The following is a 22,359-nucleotide window of genomic DNA, read 5'->3' on the forward strand; positions in this document are numbered from 1 at the left end:
GGGTTACAGTGGATGAGAAGCTGGATATGAGTTGACGGTGTGCCCGTTGACAAGAAAGCTAATGGCATTTTGGGCTGTATAAGTAGGAGCATTGCCAGCAGATCGAGGGATGTGATCATTCCCCTCTATTCGGCATTGGTGAGCCTCATCTGAGTACTGTGTCCAGTTTTGGGCCCCATACTACAAGGAGGATATGGAAAAATTGGAAAGAATCCAGCGTAGGGCAACAAAAATGATTAGGGGGCTGGAGCACATGACTTATGAGAAGAGGCTGAGGGGACTGGGATTATTTAGTCTGCAGAAGAGAAGAATGAGGGAGGATTTGATAGCTGCTTTCAACTACCTAAAAGAGTGTTCCAAAGAAGATGGATCTAGACTGTTCTCAGTGGTAGCAGATGACAGAACAAGGAGTAATGGTCTCAAGTTGCAGTTGGGGAGGTTTAGTTTGGATATTAGGAAAAAGTTTTTCACTAGGAGGGTGGTGAAGCACTGGAATGGGTTACCTAGGGAGGTGGTGGAATTTCCTTCCTTAGAGGTTTTTAAGGTCAGGCTTGACAAAGCCCTGGCTGGGATTATTTAGTTGAGCAGAAGGTGGGACTAGATGACCTCCTGAGGCCCCTTCCAACCCTGATATTCTATGATTCTAAATGAATTTTCTTCAAACTTGACTTGTTTTGTAAATCTCAGAAACATATCAAACTAACTGTGAAGAGCACTGAGACAGTATACAAATTAAAAGCAAATCTAATTTATTTGACATTGTTTTCCCTTAAGAATTTCTTCATATTGCAACACACGCTGACCTGCACAAACAAGCAATCTAAAACAGACAGACAAAGCCTCTAAGAACTAATTATGTTGTTTCTTCTTCAGGCTGAGAAGGAACAAATAAATTGTTACTGTCATTTCTATTTTTAAATATTTAGGGGGCACTCAGTAATGGGGCTTGTATATGCACCAAGATAATTTGTTGATTAGTTGTTTTATACTATATATGAGGTGCAAACCTGGCTCCACTGAATTCAATGGGAAATTTGCTAATAACTTCGATGGAGCCCAAGATTTTACCCATTATATTTAACAGTTTTTAATTAAGTCAAGAGAGATGGGTATGTTAAGTCATAAGAAAACAGAGTCAGAGTTAAGGTTATGAAAATATCTCTGCATTTCCTCATTTCTCAGCCTTAACAGTGTTATTGGTACTATTTTTGTACTCATTAAGTAAACAGACATAGTAAGCTATTGTTACAATAATGATTTAAAATATTTTCTTTGATTTACTGTACCTAGCTAATTCCTGGTGAGAAGAGAGAAACATTCATTAGACGATGAGACCAGCAATACAATTATCTCCAAAGCTATAGGCAAAATGATTCACATATTGCAAGGGTTTCAACTAGACAGATCCTTCAATATTGATCATCTTATACGCAGAGTAGTGGGAGATATGGTCTTCTCCAAGCAGGCACTTATCAATATATCCTGTTGCACCACCTGTGCAGATGGGGTATTTTCCATCATCTCATGTCCCTCCAGGATCCAAATAACCTCTGTGGATACCAAATATTAAATTAATTCCAACAATCCTGTTTCCAGCTGTCAGAACTGATTTTTTGTTTTTGCAAGACTTGACTGCTATTATAGTGGGACATTTTTTTAAATTAAATATGTGGGCTTGTTTTCAATTCATGGTTAGGGTTTATTATACGCATATTAGTGTATTGTGCAATATTTAGTCTGATGGTTAAAGAACCAGAAAAATCCTGTAGATTCCGGAATCCACAGTTTTGTTTGTTTTGTCTGTCTATGATCTTCCACTGGAACTGAATTCAATTTAAAACTGTATTATAATATTATTATAATAAGCCAAACAGAAAATATGTTTCTCTAATTGAGATGTACCATCTGCTGCTGCAATATCAGCAAAACACATCTCAAGTCATTTGGATATTTGATGTACTTTTTTTCTGACAAACAACAGAAAGTATGATTATGATTAGAATACAAAGTCATTTATATCTTAGCAATATATTTTCTAAAAATGCATTCAATAAAGCTACTTTTGGTTAAACCAGTTCATATTTTTTCAAATAAAATATATGTTGAAAAGATATTGCACTCTTTATTCATTTTAATGTTTTCATAAGGCAATCCTAACAAACTGAAATTAACATAAGTCTGTTTGGACTTAGTGGGCTCTCCTAACTCTCGCTGGAGATGGACTTTCAGCTTAGGGAATGCATGAGAGCTGAATATCTGAACAGTGAGGAATCTGTAAGGGTTGAAGAGTGACATCTGTGACAGATTTAGTGTCACTCCAAGCTCAGGCAAATGGAGTTCCCCTTTTCTCACCAACCTGACAGACTCCTACTGCCTGTATGAGTTGGCTGTGGAACAAGTTCTGCCCTTGCTCTGAAACGGACAGGGATGAGGAGTACTTATGGCAGCCTAGAGACTAACAAATTTATTTGAGCATAAGCTTTCGTGAGCTAAAACCCACTTCATTGGATGCATGCAGTGGAAAATACAGTAGGAAGATGAAAATATGGGTGTTGCCATACCAATTATAATGAAAGTAATCAATTATGGTGGGCTATTATCAGCAAGCGGAAAAAAAACTTTTGTAGTGATAATCAGGATGGCCTATTTCCAACAGTTGACAAGAAGGTGTGAGTAACAGTGGGGAAAAAAATTAGCATGAGGAAATAGTTTTTACTTTGTGTAATGACCCATCCATTCCCAGTCTTTATTCAAGCATAATTTAATGGTGTCCAGTCTGCAAATTAATTCCAACTCCAGTTTCTCATTGGAGTCTGGTTTTGAAGTTTTTTGTTGGAGTATTGCGACTTTGAGGTCTGTATTTGAGTGACCAGAGAGGTTGAAGTGTTCTCTGACTGGTTTTTGAATGTTATAATTCTTGACGTCTGATTTGTGTCCATTTATTCTTTTGCATAGAGACTGTCCGGTTTGGCCAATGTACATGGCAGAGGGGCATTGCTGGCACATGATGGCATATATCACATACATCTACCAATGTGATTCCAGGCCCATCCTGGAGGGTTGGCAACCCTAGTTGAGAGGCAAATAAAAAGCATTGTAAGGGTTCCCCATCTTTCATCTTCTAGACTTAGCAAAGAGGAAATAGGACTTCAGGGCTCTGATTTTCACCCCTCGTCATCTCTGCCAAAACTGGACTTTAATTTGTTTTTAAAAAATCCAAGGTGACATTTAATATTGCCCTTATTTAAAGATACATGTTGAAAACATGAATAAAGCTGGGAGAGGAGGCTTCATTTTTGGCCTTTTAACTTCTTTATATTTCTGGTAATAATGAATACTTAGCTGTTTGTACGGCTGGCTTAGCTGACATGAGCAGGCCCAAGTTAAGACAAGACATGCCTGAACAAGTAACTGCTGAACAAGCCCAAACAAGTAATTGCACAAACAACTAACTATTGTATGCTGATAGTAAATAAGGGAGGCAGAAAACTAACTAAACTAACTATTACCACTATGTTTACAGTAAATTAAGTAGGCAGAAAGATTGGCTTGCTTTACCCAACCAGCAAAGCTATTGGTCTTTACGTGCAAGTATAGATGTTAGTAGCTAGGAAAAATGGATATAAACTGTGCAGTGTGAGATATGATTTGGAATTGTGGTATCACCCTGTACCTAAATCCCTTGTGTCTGGCCCTGGCTGGTGTGGGCGTAGAGTTGTTACCTGCCTAATAAAGTAAACAAAGTGACTAAAACTGGAGTTGAACTGAGTTTTTTGGATCCCAGAGAACTACATGATGTGTTTGCCCAGAACTGGACAAGGTATTCCAGATAAAACAAGTGGAAAGGTTTTAGAGAGAATCCCAACACTCTTATATAGCCCTTTTCACCATAGATCTCAAAGCACTTCACAAAGGAAAGTAAGTTAATTACAAATGAGGAAACCAAGGCACAAAGACATGCTGTCATACTATAGGTCATTAGCAGCAGAGTTCAGAACAGAACCTCAGTTCTCCTCTCGTCTTGTCCACCAGACCACTGCTGCTTTCTCTGGACAAAGACATTCCAGTTTGTGTGCACGATACAGTTAGGTCTAAACTAAGGTCGAACTTTCTGTTAATCACCCAAAACATTTCAGAATCTTGTGTTTTAGGTGGCATTATTGCTTACAAAATTGAGCAATTATCCTAATAATCACCTATTTTTGATTAGCAGCACACATGCGATTGTTCCTAATTTAAGATATTTAACATTTTTATTTTAGCAATAATACTATAGCAAACATTCAGACCCGACCAAGCATTTTGCTTCCTGTTTCATTAATAAGACCACCATGCTACATGTATTTTTGAATTTATATGGGAGGTTTTGAGAATAATAATATTCAGCACTTTGGAATCAGGGTCAAATTCTAATCGCCACCTAAAAGAGCATAAATATAAAGTGATTCCAATGATTTCAAAGGTGCTACTTAGGACTGACACTGATGTACTTGAGAGCAAAATCTGTCCCTCTGTATTTCAAATTCTGAATTCCAGAGATACATATGCAGACACATTTAGAAGCTTAGCAGGTATCAAAACCCTACTGGAGTTAGAAGAAGCAAGTGGTATGGCTGTTTGGTCAAAATGTTTTCCTGTTGCTGACAACCAAAAAATGTTCGGTTTTCAAACAATAATCCAAAAAGGTTTTCCAGGAACTGGAAAAAAAAAATCATTTCCCAAACAGCTTCTCACTTAACACCAGGAGGTGCTGTTTAAATTTGGTTCATCTGACTAAGGGTCTGTATGTCTCTCTCCCCCTTGCTGCCAGTGGGTCACAAACAGGTAACTAGCTAAAATGATGCATCTCTTCATTGCCTTTAATTAACATCTGAAAATAAGGAACTAAACTGTCTTGGTCTCAATTTCCCTAAAATTATTTTTTAAATGATGGAAGTATGACTAAATAGTTGATTGTCCTGGTTTCAATGAAGGGCAGGGATTTTCAAAAGAATCTAACTCCCATTTAATATTCATTGAATTTGAGCACCTAATTTCTTTGACAATCCCTGCTTCTCATTAAGACTTACCTAAAACAAATTTAATGCTTCTTGTTGGAGCGCTCTCTCTCTGCAATTAATTTAATACTTACTTCCATAGACTTCTGCGTGTTAACCATTTTGTATTGGTGGGACTTCATGACCTGTGTATCTGACTCATGGACTGATTCGCATTTCCTCCACCTGGGAAATTTCCACTGAAGTTGTTGTGAAAGCTGCATGTACTATCACCCTGCTAATATCATCTATTCTGCTTAAAACCTCACTATTCATTTTTCCCCTGTACTCATATTATTCTCCCTGAAGGTGTGGGAACTTTAAACCATTATGATATTTTATAACTAAACCCTCCCCCCAGCAAAAATATTCTCTCTCTCTTTTCCTTCTACCAGTCAGCTTCGCTGTCTCTCTGCTGGATTCCTTTAAAGCAGCGGTCCCCAACGCAGTGCCCATGGGTGCCATGGCACCCGCCGGGGCATTTATGTGTGCCCGCCTAGTGCTCAGCCAGGGAGAGAAGGCGCGGCCGCGCGCCTTCTAGGGACAGAGAACTCCAGGGCTGCAGGCTGCGGGAGCCAGTGTTCTCTATCCCTGGCAGGCGCCATGCCTGCCTAGTGCCCAGAAGGGGAGAGAGGCCGAGGCCCAGCGCCTGCTGGGGACAGAGAACTTCGGGCCTGCAGGCTACAGGCACTGGCGTTCTCTGACCCTGGCAGGCGCGGGGCTCTGGCTTCTCTCCGGCTTCTCTGGGGCTGCAGGCGCCGGTGTTCTTGGTCCCTGGCAGGCGCAGGGCCGCGGCTTAAGCCAGAGAGAAGCTGTGGCCCCGCACCTGCCGGGGACAGAGAACTCCGGGCCTGCAGGCTTCATTCTATGTTAAAGTAAGAATAATAAATATATTTGGCCCAGCAGTTCAACAATGTTTTACTTTTTAAAAATAAAGAAGATGAAAACTGTTTATGATACTTATTTTGTAAAAACTCCTTAATTTTTCTTACAGGTAGATAAAAATTGCAAATTCACATGGTAAGGTGAAAGAGTAATTGCCAAATAATTCAATACCTTTTACATGTAAAATTACCCTTTTTATCTTATGGATTCATATATTATGTAATATTAAATATTATGTTTTTCATATTATTTCATGTACAAATACAAAATAAGACTTGAAAAATTGTTGGTACCCACCACACTCTTCTGAAAACATGAATGTGCTACTGGCCACAAAAAGGTGGGCGACCACTACTTTAAAGCCTAATTATGGTCAGGAAGTGACTGTTAAAGTAGAACCTTATTAGTGTATCTACATGTTCTATGTATGTCTTCCACATCCCATCTTTGCAGTTTACTATGAAAAAACAAAACAAAAACCCAGATTTTTCCCAAGCAAAACCAACATAGCCAGGGACATCAAATGATGTACCTCCTGTATCCTCAACAAAATGGACATCTCAGTTCCAAGTTTAAAATTTCTGCTTGCAGGGGGGAGGGATAGCTCAGTGGTTTGAACATTGGCCTGCTAAACCCAGGGTTGTGAGTTCAATCCTTGAGGAGGCCACTTAAGGATCTGGGGCAAAAATTGGTCCTGCTAGTGAAGGCAGGGGGCTGGACTTGATGACCTTTCAAGGTCCCTTCTAGTTCTAGGAGATTGGTATATCTCCAATTATTACCTTTTTTTTTTGTTTTTTTAGGTATGGAAACCTAACAATACACTGGTTAATATAAACAGAAACTGAGCTATAGGTCTATTTAAGTGATAGATATTAATTAAATTATAGAAAATATTGTACACTTTTATATTAATTTTAGTTAACCTGTATGTTTAGGTGCCTAGGGTGCAAACTACCAATCTGCAGAATTTATGTTTGGCTACCATCTGTCCCAAAAAAACCTATTAGACCTAAAAATGCATAAGTCATTGTCATCAACACTGAGACGAGTGCTAAAGCTTGTTTTCAATAGCTCAGTGTCCTAACTTGGTATCTATTAGCGAGAAGACAGTGTTTTATTATTTGAAAAGCTGTTCTCTTTGATTTATGGCCTTATATTAGCCTCCTCATGGTGAGATATTACACAATCATACTCTGTCGTGAAAAATCTTAGGTGGAGAAACATACCGCATTCATCTTCTCTCGCTACCTAGGACACTTCTTTTTATCTATTGTTTTTTTCCTGCGGCATATCATTTCCTTGTAATCAATTTAAACCAGAGGCTGTAATGACTTAGTGTGTTACAAATTCCCTTTCCCTACTTTGTGTTTGTTGCAAGAAAGTTAAAGCCCAACCTCTTAAGAAAGTTTGTGGAATTTGCCCTACAAACAGGCAATCAGAGATCACTGCTTTCATTGCGGGGTACCGGAGGGTTGTAAATTAATTAGAAATGGGCCTGAACCAGAACACTGGGTCATGATATCCCAAAATTTCGGGGAAGTTCAGCTTCAGATGTGAATTTTGTGGCTATGGACTATAAGGATAAAAACCTTTCAGGAGTTTAGCAGAAAAAGGAAAGCAGTTGTGAAATGGAGGTGCTCAGGCCAGCAGGTAGACGAGTCTGTTCCGAGGACAATGAGCAGATATTAGAACTCTACTTAGGACTCACAAGACTGCAGAGCTGGAGGAGCTCTGGCAGATATTAGAGCTCAGAACCTCATTTTTAAGTCAGCCACTAGAGGGCGAGACAATTGCAAATAAATAAAGGCTTGTGCTTGTTTGAGACTATCCTACGGTAGCAGGTGATGGACAGTACATGGGGTATGCAACAAGAGAATAATGTGACTCCTGTATGTCCATCTGTGTAAAGCTTTTACATTGAGGAGTGACATAAAAAAATGCCTGCCACTGCTATTTACCAACATATCTATGAGTAGGCAATTAGGGGACCACCACAGATAGCCAAACAAGCTGAATATGTTCATAAGGCATTACAATTGTAATCCCACTGAAATAGTTAGTGAGAATTGCTGATGGTGAGGAGGGACAGAAAGAGCTACAGATGCACACCTTCAGTTGTGTCTTTGCATATTTGTGTGTGTATATATATATATACACACACACACACACACAGATAGAGAGAGACTTATACTGTGCTTATGACAGTTTAATTGTAATCTAGACATAAAATTTTAAGTGTTGCCATGTATAAGTAGTGTGTGTTAGAAAGGGTTACCCACCCCAGTGGCAAAAAAAAAAAAAAATCCCTTGTTGAGAGCAAGGTGGTCTTATTCTTATCTCAAACCCCACAGGAGGAACACTCATTTTTCTAGGAAAAAGTGCTCTCCCTATGAGAAATAACATAATTCCTTTGTGAAAAGTTATACTTTTTCACTTGAGGCCAATCCACAAGTGAAGCAAGCTCTTGCTAGGAAAAAATAAGCTGTGCCTGTTGAAGGAGTAACATTTTGCCTTACACCAGAGTCACAAGTATTCACAAAATGAGAACTGATACAGCCATTTCACACAGCTCTATCACAAACCCTCACGTATACCTTAGACACAATCTGCTGCAGGCAAGGAGAATATTTTAAATGATGAAGCCGCAAAACACGTAGTATATAGTAGATCCTTATAAGTGCCCTTTTGAAGGATATATATCCTGAGGTACTTAAGAGTTGAACTGCAGTAGGAATTACCATGACCAGAAGAACGAGGGTAGTGCATGTAGACAGAATTTCTGTCCTCCCAATCCTTGTGCCTAGTTCAGTGAGGATCACTCTACATCCCTGCCCTGTGGGAGCAAGGCTGATGAATTTGGCACTATGGGTATTCACAGGCCCTTGTACTCAGAGCAGTTTGGACATAGCAGCAGCAGGGACTACTGCAACTCCTGGCTGAAGGGGAACTGATCTTTGAAGACAACCCAAGGTTACAAAAACAAGTAATGGATTAACCTACAATGATTTGACAGGTCAGCTTACACTGCATCCAAAAATTCAGAAGCCTATCCAAAGCTCATTTACTTTTCTTTTTTTTTTTTAATTAATGTCTGCAAAACTGGACTGGAAACCTGAATACAAGCTCACTTTTGAGGAATGTGGCACTTCCTGTTTCTGGCCAAGCAGGAAATCTTGCAGGAGCACTTTGTTCAGAGTCAAGAAGTGCAGGGTGTATTAAGATGAATGCCTCCTAACATGACCTCTCAATCACCCAGTGAATAAGGGTCAGACATTTCTTGGATCTATACAAGCTGATCCTTCTCTCATTGAGTCAATGGTGAAAAATGTATTGATTTCACTGGGAAGAGAAGTGGGCAATTCGTTTATTGGAAACAGAACACTGTCAATGACAAGGTTCAGCTCTATCTGACACCTTAGCGTTTTTCTTTGAATTTTTGTATTTCCTGGATTTATAATTGCAATAATCACCTCCAGGTGAGACTTTTCCAGGCCATTAATGACCAACTGAGTCAACTCCACTAGTTGGTCATTAATTCCCACGCAATGCTCTCTGCAGTGGTCATTAGCTTTTAAATTGCTGGTGAACTCTGAGAAGTACCCTGGGTGACCAGATGTCCTGATTTTATAGGGACAGTCCCGATATTCAGGGCTTTGTCTTATATAGGCTCTTATTACCTCCCCCCCCATCCCAATTTTTCACACTGGCTATCTGGTCACCCTACCCTTTGATAACAGCACTTTCTTACTCGACAGCTCTGTTCCTCCAGGGTATTCAGAGTCATAGTTGCTGACACTAACAACACATCTCTTTACCTTAGTGTCAAAAATAACATTTTACTACTTTTATTCCCATTAGCCTTGCAAAGATGACAAAGGTAAGAGTGAGCAAGCTAGACTTTATTCTGGCTCGTGAATCACCAACAGTTCTCTACTAACTTAGAGCTGCAAGGCCAAAGTCTATAATTTGTCAAACGTGCACAACTTCACTCAAGAGAATAGGCCAGATTCAGTTACACACGTGTAAGTCTGGAATTACTGTGAATTTAATTGCACCAGCATTTTATTATTATTATATGGCGATATACCCATCTCATAGAACTGGAAGGGACCTTGAAAGGTCATTGAGTCCAGTCCCCTGCCTTCACAGCAGGGCCAAGTACTGTTGTCGCTGACAGATTTTTGCCCCAGATCCCTACATGGATTGAACTCACAGCCCTGGGTTTAGCAGGCTAATGCTCAAACCACTGAGCTACCCCTCCCTTCAAGCAGAATCTAACCAAGAGTTTTTGACGGATTGTTATTTTATATGGCCCTCATGACCACAGCGCAGGTGTAAATGAGAACAGACATTGGCCTATACAGTCTCTCTTTTACTTTAGATGAGCCAGTGGAAGGCAAGTATTCAACTTGACTTTCACCAGCTGCATTTACAGGACTGTTAATAATTGATAAACCATCTTTTTAGTTGCAAATCAAGCATATATGTGCAGTGAGGCACAACAGACACAGAACCCCACAATAATGTTTTCAGTTACTTTTCAGAGTTAAAAAAAACCAAACCCAGCCATCCACTCATTCACCCACATTATTGTATTACTGTGAAGCTAAATCCTGCAGTCCTCACACTCAGGCAAAGCTACCATTGAAGTCAATATGAGTTTACTTGAGTAATAATTGCATTATTATGGTCCAAAACTTCCATAATGGAAGGCAACATTTTTTCCATTTTGAATAAATTAACAATAGGATCTGATCAGAATATGCAATAAAAATGTTTCAGAAAATCAAATGATACACAACTCTCTCCACTCCAAGATTTCATGAAAACTTAGAAGACTTTTCAGAGTTTCTTGAGACAATCTGTAAAGAGCAAATGTGACTCCATCCAAGGAAGGAATGTTGTCTTTCACGAAAAATGGTGTGTAAAGTAAGTAATATTGCAAATAATAGCTCTCTCTCTACCTAACTAGAACCAGGAAGTACAAAAAGTCTCATGCTAAGGATTGTTCTTTCGAAGAGCCAATTTCTATACAGTACACAGTATATTAAAGTGACTCTATCGACATAAGAGAGACAAGGTGGGTGAAATAATATCTTTTATTGGACCAACTTCTGTTGGTGAGAAACAAGCTGTCGAGCCACACAGAGCTCTTCTTAAGTGAAACTACTCCAGACTTGCACCTTTTTAACTGAAAGCAGAATCCTTCCTAACACAAATGTCTTCCTAAAATTTGAATATACTCTTGCTTCCTTTAGATTCAGATTTACACCTGTTTTATTTTTTTCCATTTTAATGGTCATTCTACATTTTCATTCACCAGATGTTTCTCCTTGCCATGTACATTATCACTAGGTTGTGCTACTCTGAAATTGAGGAAATCATCATTACAATTATCCATTCTCCCTACCATCCAATTCACTCTCTGCATTATAGGCTGCTTATTGGTTGGCCAAGTGAAGTGAGATATTATACTCAACTGAACATTTCTCTATCAGTCTGTAACATAATAACTTGTGATCACTGCATTTGGTCAATTCCAAAATTTCAGGGACTATCCTAGGCACCAATGTGCAGAATCCTACTGATTTTAGTGAAAATCAGAAGAGGGAAATGGAGAGTGGCTTTGGCATCTGCTTAGCAGACCCAGCAGCTTCAACCACCGCTGTAGTTGTCTATAGTCCAAAGCAGGGGTCGGCAACCTTTCAGAAGTGATGTGCCGAGTCTTCATTTATGCATTCTGATTTAAGGTTTTGCCTGCCAGTAATACATTTTAATGTTTTTAGAAGGTCTCTTTCTATAAGTTTATAATATATAACTAAACTATTGTTGTATGTAAAGTAAATAAGGTTTTTAAAATATTTAAGAAGCTTCATTTAAAATTAAATTAAAATGCAGAGCCCCCCAGACCAGTGGCCAGGACCCAGGCAGTGTGAGTGCCACTGAAAATCAGCTCGTGTGCCGCCTTCGGCACTCGTGCCATAGGTTGCCTACTCCTGGTCCAAAGACTTGGCTGATGGCAGTCGTTACACCTCCCAATACAACAATACCCCACATCTCAGCTCTACTCTTCCTCCAAATATAGTTTTAAAATATTGACACCCTGAATGACTTCTCTCTCAGAGAGAAAAGAAATAAGAATGTGGGGAAGAGGAAAAGAGGGTCTATGGTGGCGCACATGGAGCCCCTGGCATGGGTGGGTGGGTGGGGTACACAGACCCCCCTGGCATACGGCAGCAGGGAGAGTGAGGGCATGTTTTTATAATCAAAAAGCCTTCAGCATGGTGCACATGCTGCCATCATGTTATCATCTTATTCACTCTAACTTACTTGGGGTACCCAGGTACCAGAAGCAGAAATGTCAGGCAGAGCCACATTGTCTCCAGAACAGCAATGATTATCCATTCTGGCCAGTACAGGACAATATCTCTGGCTGGAACCCACCAGTAACCAATCTAAAAAGAGCAGAAAATAAAGGCTGTTAAAGAAATACTGTGAGACAAGTATAGCTGGGCACTTTAGGAAGCTTCACGTAGACATCAATATTTAAAGCTCTTTTTTCTTTCATGCAATTCAGCAGGAAACACTGTGTTTTAACCAGAGTACAGTCTGTGAAAGAGGCAATTACAATCTGTTATCCACATCCTCTCTCTTTCACTTAAGGGACTTTTTTTTTCAGAACTAAAAGCAACACAAAACTGTTTGCTTTATGATTTAATCTTGTGGAAAGCAAAAGCAGGTTGTCAGTACCTTGTCTAACTCCCATATCACTGTTCCAGTTAGGGGTGATGGGGTAAGGGGTTGACTATGTGTTTTGGGGAAATTTCAGACAGACACACACCACATTTATTCATTGTCAGTTCAAAGTTCCTCAAATGAATCTGAATCTTTGAAGTTTGAGCTCAGTTCATTACCAAGTTACCTCCGGGGGACTGCCAGGGAGTTTTGAGTGACACCATCAAATTGTACAAAAGCCTGATATTCTTAGTAAGAGGGGCAGAAGATCTTTAACAAAACTCTCAAAGCCCCAGGCCAAGGTACATTGTATTACAATGCAGTAAACAAACAGTAATGCAAACCACAGGGACGTATACAGCAAGGACAGCTATATCCCATGGCTGGGAGGTTAGAAACAAGAGTCAAGGAACAGAGTGTTTCAGTGGAGTATTACTTCAACTTACAGCCCTCCACAAAGAGCTCATTAGTCCAGTAGCAAGTATAAATGAGCAGCATGGTCCAGTGGTTAGAACACTGGAGTAGCATCCATGAGATCTGGGATTTCTTCCCAGCTCTGCCACCAGCCTCCTGTGTGATATTGGGCAAATCATTTCACCTCTCCATGCCTCTGTTTCCCTTCCCACCCTTTGTCTGGCCTTTCTACTTAGAGCATGAAGTCTCTGGCAGAGGGATTGTCTCTCACTGTGAATCTGCAGAGTGCCTTGCCTAATGGAGCCCCATCTCAACTGGGACCTACAGTGGTGACAAATAGTGATAGCACCAGAAGTATGGTGAAGAGCAGCCTGTAAAGGAGAGAAGAGCAGGTAAGGGGCCATGGCATCAACACATTTTAGCAGTGTGGTTGAGCAAGTAGCCACAATAGACCAGAGAAGCAGCTGATAGGGTAAGACAGGAACATCTAAGTAAACATGTACATTATATTCACTGGTGGTTTTGAGCTCTCATGCAAATATATATTTAGATAATTATTAAAAGCATTGACTCAGCATTCTGTAAGAGGTTCTATAGAGTCACTAGGGTCCGCTGCATAATTATATACTGAGATTTTTTTTAAAAGTGTATCATTAATAGACCATTGCAGCAAGGAAAAGGCTGTTATGGTCTAGCCTATAAATATGCATTTACACTACATTTAAAATAGAGTCACAGAAACCAGAGATGGAAAAGGCTTTTGAGGTCACCAGTTCATATGCCTGCCAATGCAAAACTATTTTTTATTTTTTTTTTCCAGTTTAGCTTTAAACACTGTGGAAAATGGAAACTGTATCCCTTTCCTTGGCAGGCTATTCCACAGCCTAACACATCCCACAATCAGGAAGTTTCTCCTAGCATTAAGCCTCAATTTCCCCTTTCTCAATTCTATCTCATTACTCTTATTTACAGCCTCTTGTACCATGCACAATAATTCCTATTCCTTCTGTTATTAACACTCCCTATTTGTACAGAAACCTTCCTTAGTTATAGCCATCACTTAGGCCAAGTATACACAATTACCTCTCAATCCTTCCTCATAATTCAATCCCTCCAGCCATTCTCTCCCCTCCCTTCCTCACCCCCCACTTTAATCATCTCTCTTGGAAATGAGGGATCCAAAATTGAACTCACTAATACAGGCTCTCCTTTGTCAGAGCCACTTAGCTCTATATTGCCCCATGACACCTCTGTGGATGCAGACCAAAATGGTACTCACCCTTTTTCTGTCATATTACATTGTAAACTCATGTCTAATTTGTCCACTACCACCATTAGGTCTCTTTTAGTATTGCTAATCCCTATGCTCCTCACTACCCTCTCCTTTTTCCCCTTTCCCCCCTCATTTGTAACTGACACACACATTCCCCGCCCGCAGAATGTGTGTGTCAGTTACAAATTATTTCTCCCAAGATGTATTCAGTTGCAATGTCCCAGGTTTTTCCTCTGTCCAGATATCTAATTTCTCTAGGTCACTCTGTAAGTGCGCTGTAAGGTCATTGTATCCATGCTGGTGGTTGTCAACAATTTCTAATTTCCAATAAGGAAACGCAGAAAAACAGTACATGTTCATTGCCACATCAATGCTCATTCATTTAATCTCAACTCATACAGACATTGAAGGGGATAAAAATAAAACATGGGAGGAGAGAAGATCCTCTTATCACCAGGGGGAGGAGTGGGGAAAAGATAGGGCTCATATCTAAAAATCCTGAAAAAACAGTAGAAGCAGCAAAGAATCCTGTGGCACCTTATAGACTAACAGACGTTTTGCAGCATGAGCTTTCGTGGGTGAATACCCACTTCTTCGGATGCAAGCAGTGCATCCGAAGGACGAAAGCTCATGCTGCAAAACGTCTGTTAGTCTATAAGGTGCCACAGGATTCTTTGCTGCTTCTACAGAACCAGACTAACACGGCTACTCCTCTGATACTTGAAAAAACAGTGTTTGTTAATGAGAACAATAATCCACTGCAAGCATAACAGCAGCTACATCAATGGACACCCTTCTAGGCTCTGATCCTGCACCACATGAGTCAATGAGAGCAGGATCAAGTCCCTACTGAACCAAGAGGAGAACTGTATTTGTAGCCACCACTGCCATACTGCCTCTATGATAGTAGCATTAGTGCCGGATGAAAGTCTGGAGGGAGGGAAAACAGGAGATGGAGCAGTTTACTTATTCTCACCTTTGTAACTGGACTAAAATCATCAGAGGGAGAGAGGATGTTTCCTCGTATGCTAGACTAAAAATAGATAGGGAGCATTTATTACAGTTAAAATGAGAAAGGGTATCTAAGGGTCGGCACATTTTACAGTCCACCTGATATTTCTGGATATTCTTTATACTGAAGCTGGTCTGCATCAAAGCCACAATGAAGATAGTGGACCCAAGTCCCTGCAAAACCCCTGGGATCCTTGCTCAGCTTCATGATATTGTGGAGAGAGCTACGATCATGCAAAGTGACATTACCACCAAAATGTAGTAGATTGCAATTATGTGCCATTTGTGCAAAGCCAAAAAGGCGAGTAAGGTACACCCAACTAAAATAGCTGCAGAGTGGCAGACAGAGAATGTCATCATATATTACTACCATCACCAATTACAGCTTTAACAACTGGATCATCATCCATCAAGGGAAAGAAAAGTCTGCTAAATGAGAGTTGTGTGGGTGATGAGACAATCTCACTTTGAGGATGACACAAGATTCAACCTACAGGAAACATTTAACAAGGGGGAAAGCCTGAAACACTAAAGATTTGGGAGCTACACAGGACCCAGTTTAATCCATCAAGATGCACCCATTGAAAAATATGCTTAGAATTTTTTCTATAGTATGAAGTCCAAAAGCTTTGGCCATGCCTACACTACCATTTATGACGGCAAAACTTATGTCTCTCAGGGGTGTAAAAATAAACACATCCTAAGGCTATGGCTACACTTAAACTTCAAAGCGCTAAGTGTAGTCAAAGCGCCAGCGCTGGGAGAAAACTCTCCCAGCGCTGTCCGCACTCCAGCTCCCTGTGGGAATAACGGACAGCGCTGGGAGCGCGCTGGGGCTTTGATTACACTGGGGCTTTGTAGCGCTGCAGAGGGTGTGTTTTCACACCCTGCTGCAGCGCTGCAAATTTGTAAGTGTAGCCAAGCCCTGAGCAACATAAGTTACACCGGCCTAAGTAATAGTGTGCACAGGGCTATATTGGTGGGAGAACTTCTCCCGTTGACATAGCTACCGCCACTTGCTGGGGGTAGTTTAATTATGTCAATGGGAGAACTCTCTCCCATTGGCATAGAGCGGCTACACAAGAGATCTTACAGTGGTGCAGCTGCATCAGTACAACTAAGCAGCCGTAAGCTCTCTAGTGTAGATGTAACCTAAAGCCAAACATACATTTAACTTGCAGTACTGATCTGCCTTGAAGTCTGCATGGTCAATACGATGACTCATGGTGCAATAATTAATCAATAGCATTAAGGAGGAATTACCAAAATGATACAGAAGATCCAAAGTTGTTAAAATATTTTGATGTGGATTAGACAGCTAAGAAGATTGGTAATGTGACACACAGCCTTTTACCTGGATTCTCAGTTCATATCAAGCCCAAATTGATAATATGACGAAATGTCAACATCTATGTTGACCAGCAACTTGTGAGAAACAAGTTTATGTTCTCTATTTCCTAGAGGACAGGTAACTGCATCACAAATGGTTCTAATAGGCTTGTTTATTTGCAATCTCAGCAGGTGAAGGATGGAATGGGCCTGGAGAATGATCTCTCTTCTCCAGCTTAAAGATATTCTCTCATGGTAGGGTTGAGGCACTTTGGTGGAACAGTGTTGGGGGAAGCTTATGGTGGAAAAGCACCTTTTCTGTCAGTCTAACATTTTTCCGAAGCATTAAAATTTCCTCCACATTTTCCCCAAAACATTAACGAAACAGTTAATTTATTATAAGTATTTATTTGAAATACATAAAATAAACCCTGAGAAACTATGAATCTTTATCTGGAGATAGACTGACAACTCTATTCTAGGGCTTCAGAGGGATGATCTCTACGTTTTGTACCAGCCCTTCACTTGCTACAGAACACACTGAATGTTTCTGAGATTCTACTCCAGCATAAGGGTATGAAAATACACCCTCCGGTCAAACTAATCCCATGTTAGAAAATATAGAAAGACACCTTTCCTAGAAAAAATATAAAGGTAATACTGCAATAATAACTATTATTTGTATTGTGTTAGTTCCTAGAGCCCATTGTGCTAGGCACTCTATATACACACATAGAGACAGATTCCCTGCCTCAGAGAGCAGAGTGTAAATCTCTATTTAGATTTTAAATTTAGATATCAACAAAAAATCTGTGTTAGTCCGGGGAGGTGGGGGGCAACTCACCTGATTCAACATGAAACCAAAACCAAAACCCAACAATACTTAAAAAAGCCATGTTAGACCTCACGGATTTTGAATAGGTTTCCTATCACTAGAGAGGGGAAGACAGGGCTAGTTAAGTGTCCTGACCTTGCCTTGTTGCCCAGCACCCACATACTTCCCTTCCTCCCTGGCAGTGTTTCCTAGAAACCGCCTCCAATACCTGGAAATTAGTCCATTCCCTGATAATAGCCATCTGGATACTTGTCAGTTTCTTAACAGCCAACACATGCCTACTCTCTCCCCTGATGAGACCCAGGGCTTTAAAGTGCACAGGTTATGATGACAAAGAATGTGAGGATTAATCAGCAGGGTTCATACTCTTAAGCATTGGGCTCCATCCAACCTATATTGTCCATTTACAGTGGAAGTATTCCCTTCAGTACATTACTGCCATTTATTCTTAATGTACTCTTCAGCTTTTGTTGTGCAAGCATAAAGGGGGCAAAGTCTTGAAGAGGATGCTTTTTAAGAGCATTCTGCTTTCTAGTGTTCACTACAGAGAGGAACCTGGCAGTTCAGAGTAACAATGACAAGAGGATAGAGACTGAAACTGTGGTGGGCTCTCAGGGCCTTAGGCAATGAATCATGTAATCGTCTGGTTGCTATCAAGAAATCTTATCTTGGAATCAATTAGAAAATCTCTCATTAAGTTTTTGCTTGTTTTTCTAAAATATATAGTTTCAGCTTTTAATGCCATGAGCCCGTCTTTTGCAGTTAGAAAATGATCACTCATTCCCCTCCAGACTTGATTTGGAACAACATTTCATAAAGTTATTTTCTTTCTACTAATGTTATTCCCGTACAAAGATCTAGAAAAGGCTGTGTCAAGCCTACCATTGTTTGCAAAGCCAAATCATCATGAAAAATTCAGATTTCCCCTTTAAAAAAAAAAAAGCATACTGGAAGCTCCATTTCACATTTTCGAGACCATCATTTACCTTGGAACATCTGACTTTCCCTTTTCATAAAAACCCACATCTTGCTAAGCAGGTCTATTTTTAAACATAGGTGCCTGTGAGAAGTAGGTGCCTTTTGCAAATCTGCTTTCAAGTAGAGTCTACACACTTCCATCCATCCTGTAGTTTGGGTTAATTAACACAAAAATAATGAGAGAAGAAAGTTCAGCTCAAACCATCTCCCCAAGGTTTGGCTGCCCTTAGGGTTCCTCTCTCCAGACTGGTCAGTCCATACCCTAGCTCAAAGCATCCTAGCAGAATAAAACAGCCACGTCTTAATGAATCATCAGAACCAAGTTAACATTCCTGAGCAGAATGAACGCTGCTGTCAGAATGGGGTGTTTCAGAGGTGTATACATTTGTTACAGAACCTCATTAGGAGATCAAAATTCTGTCAGTACTAGCAAGGCTGATGATTCCAAATGAAGGTTGGTCTTTTCATGTCACAGGTTACTGGGAGTCTAAGGCTGGTCTACACTAGGAAATTAGGTTGGTATCATTACATTGTGATGGGTTCGGTCACAGAGACCCCCTTGGGACTGTCACCCGACGTGCTGAAATTACCTTTGAGACGGTTTTCCCTGCCAGTTTGGGACTCCAGAACCTGCCTTGTTGAGCCAGACACACTAGCCTGCTGCAACACAGACCCAGGTCTGGTCCATTCCCCCAGAGCTTCAGACTTTAACCAAAAACTGCTCAGCATGTCACCTATCTCCAGCACCCAGATACCCAGTTCCCAATGGGATCCAAACCCCAAATAAATCTGTTTTACTCTATATGAAGCGTATACAGGGTAAACTCAAATTGTCCACCCTCTATAACACTGATACTTACACTCTGGGTTAATTAATAAACAAAAGTGATTTTATTAAGTATAAAAAAGTAGGATTTAAGTGGTTTCAGGTAATAACAGACAGAACAAAGTAAGTCACCATGCAAAATAAAACAAAACATGCAAGTCTACATAGAGGCTGTGGCTACACTTAGCACTTCAAAGCGCTGCCGCGGCAGCGCTTTGAAGCGCTAAGTGTAGTCAAAGCGCCAGCGCTGGGAGAGAGGTCTCCCAGCGCTGTCTGTACTCCACCTCCCTGTGGGGAATAACCGGCCGCGCTCCCAGCGCTGGGGCTTTGACCACACTGGCGCTTTGCAGCGCCGCAATTTGCAGCGCTGGAGAGGGTGTGTTTTCACACCCTGCTGCAGCGCTGCAAATTTGTAAGTGTAGCCAAGCCCTAAGAAACTGATACAGGTAATAGCTCACCCTCAGAGATGTTCCAATAGGCTTCTTTCACAGACTAGACTCCTGATTAGTCTGAGCCCAATCCTTTCCCCGGTATAGTCCTTGTTAGTTCCAGCTCAGGTGGTAACTAGGGGATTTCTCATGACTGGCAGCCTCCTTTGTCCTCTTCCACTCCCTTTTATAGCTTAGGCACAAGGCGGGAATCTTTTGTCTCTCTCTCTGGGTCCTCACCCCTCCTTCTAAATAGAAAAACACGAGGTTTAAGATGGTTTCCAATATCCCATGACATGGTCACATGTCCTGTAAGACCTCATTCTTCATTCTTCCAGGGCTGGCCCACACGTACCCTAGGAGGTTTGCAAGTAAACAGAAATATTTACAACCAATTGTCCTAGTCAACGGGAGCCATCGAGATTCTAAACCATCATCAATGGCCCACACTCTGCATATTTATAATAGGCCCTCAGAGTTATATTTTATATTTCTAGCTTCAGATACAAGAATGATACATACATACAAATAGGATGAACACACTCAGTAGATTATAAGCTTTGTAATGATACCTGTGGCAGTCTACACCCCCCCCATTGCACAAACAGGGGGTAAAGGGCGCAAGCGCACCATCTACGAGTACTGTCCCTGACTTTCCAGATGACCGGGTAAGGATCTAAACTCCAAAACACAAGCCATGGTGCCTAGGATCATGGCAGCGCAGCCTAGCGGATGGTGTTCAGTAGAGCCACCCTTGGGGTGCAGGGCAGCGTGGCCTAGAGGCCAGAGGCCAATGTGGGGGGTGCCCACCAATGGGTTTGGCAGTCCCGATAGGGGGGCCTGGGACCACCCAACTCCATCGGGCCCTGACCCAGGGCCCTAACATTGGTGGAGCAATTTGCCACTGACTCAGTTGTGGGGGGGGTCCTACTGAAACACGCTGATGTTTCCTGGGCAGGAGGTACCACTCCGTCACCCTCCCTGGGTCACTTCCTACCAGTATCTGCATTGAGGGCTCCCATAAGGCTTCGGATTCTCTGTGGTCTGATGGGCTAGTTGTGGCTCCTCCTGTTGCCAGACTTCAAGCGGGCCCGGGTAGGCTCTGGTTCCCAGTACAGAGAGGGGCTGTGGCTAGTCCTCCACAGGAGCTTCCCAGACAGGTCCGTCCCCTGTAGCCTCCAGCCCAGAATGAGCTCTCTTTATACTTCCTCTCTTTATACTGCTAGAGCAGACATCGGCAACCTTTCAGAAGCGGTGTGCCGAGTCTTTATTCACTTTAATTTAAGGTTTCACATGCCGGTAATACATTTTAATGTTTTTAGAAGCTCTCTCTCTATAAGTCTATGTATTATATAACTAAGCTATTGTTGTATTGTAAAATAAACAAGGTTTTCAAAATGTTTAAGAAGCTTCATTTAAAATTAAATTAAAATGTTGGTCTTATGCCACTGGCCCGCTGCTGGTCCGGGGTTCTGTTCACCTAGGCTGGCAGCAGGCTGAGCGGGGCCAGCGGCCAGGACCCCAGACCAGCAGTGGGCTGAGCGGCTCAGCCCACTGCCGCTCAGGGGTTCCATCCGCCGGCTCCTGCCAGCCGGAATCCCAGCTGCCGGACCTGCTCAGCCCACTGCCGGTTTGGGGTCCTGGCCCTGCCCATATACAGTGGGTACCTACCTTCTCCCTGGTTCTGGCCCATTCTCTTCCTCTCTCTCTGCACTGAGCTGAGGGTGGGAGTGCACTGAGCACAGGGCTGGGGGTGAAGGAGCAGGCTGGGTGTTGGTCAGGTAGGGTCTGGGCCAGGAGCTAGAATGAGGGAAGGGGCTCAGGGTTGGAGCAGGAGGTTTGGGTGTGGAGCGCTTACCTGGGCAGCTCCCATTTGGTGCAAGGGGTGCAGGTGGGAATGTGGGAGAGGGGTGCAGGAGCTCCCATTTGGTTCTCAGGGTGGGGATAGGGATGTGGGGGGTCTGGGTATGTGGGGTGGTAGTGCAAGAGTCAGGGCAGAGGGCTAGGGGCATATGAGGAGGATGCAGGTGTCAGGGAATGGAGTGGGGGGGGCCTGGGTATGTGTGGGGGTGGCAGAGTCAGGGCTGGGGTCGTGGGGGTGTGTGTAGGAGTCAAGCAGAGGGCTGTGTGTGTGTGAGGGGGTACAGGGCTCAGGGAAGGGGCCTGGGGGCTGTGCGGGGCTGCAGGGCTCAGGGATGGATGTGTGTGAGGGGGGTACAGGGCTCAGGGCACGGGCCTGGGGTGGGATCTGGGTTTGCAGGGTTCAGGGCTGGGTGTGTGAGAGGGGGGTACAGGGCTCAGGGCAGGGGCCAGGGGTGTGTGCGGGGCGCAGGGCTCAGGGCTGGGTGTGTGGGCGGGGGGTCAGGGCAGAGGGCTGGATGTGTGGGCTGGGGTCATGGGGTGCTCACGGCAGGGGGCTGGAGGGGATATGCCCCTATTCCACCACCCCCCTTCCCAAGGCCCTGTCCCCACTTCTTCTCTGCCTCTGGCGGGAGCAGCAAGCACGCTGACTCCACTCTTCCCGGACACCCTCCCTCACAAGGGCCATTGGCTGATTGGCTGGCAGGGAGGGAGAGACAGAGAGGAGGAGGGGCAGGAACCCAGCACAC

The 22,359-nt window shown here is 42.3% G+C and overlaps 1 protein-coding gene across 1 annotated transcript in view; it reads right to left on the bottom strand.

The window, feature by feature from the left end:
* Nucleotides 1–774: 774 nt before the first annotated feature.
* The window catches only part of LOC120368902 (heparan-alpha-glucosaminide N-acetyltransferase-like), a 106,452-nt gene continuing 84,867 nt past the window's right edge, over nucleotides 775–22,359 (bottom strand). The window contains exons 3-4 of the mRNA XM_039481638.1: nucleotides 12,252–12,376; nucleotides 775–1,550 (exon numbers count right to left, since the gene is read on the bottom strand). Coding sequence (XP_039337572.1) covers nucleotides 1,523–1,550; nucleotides 12,252–12,376 — 153 coding nt within the window. The 3' untranslated portion in view covers nucleotides 775–1,522. The remainder of the gene's footprint in view (nucleotides 1,551–12,251; nucleotides 12,377–22,359) is intronic.

Source organism: Mauremys reevesii, linkage group 7 (genome assembly GCF_016161935.1).
Source record: "Mauremys reevesii isolate NIE-2019 linkage group 7, ASM1616193v1, whole genome shotgun sequence".
Taxonomy (NCBI): domain Eukaryota; kingdom Metazoa; phylum Chordata; order Testudines; family Geoemydidae; genus Mauremys; species Mauremys reevesii.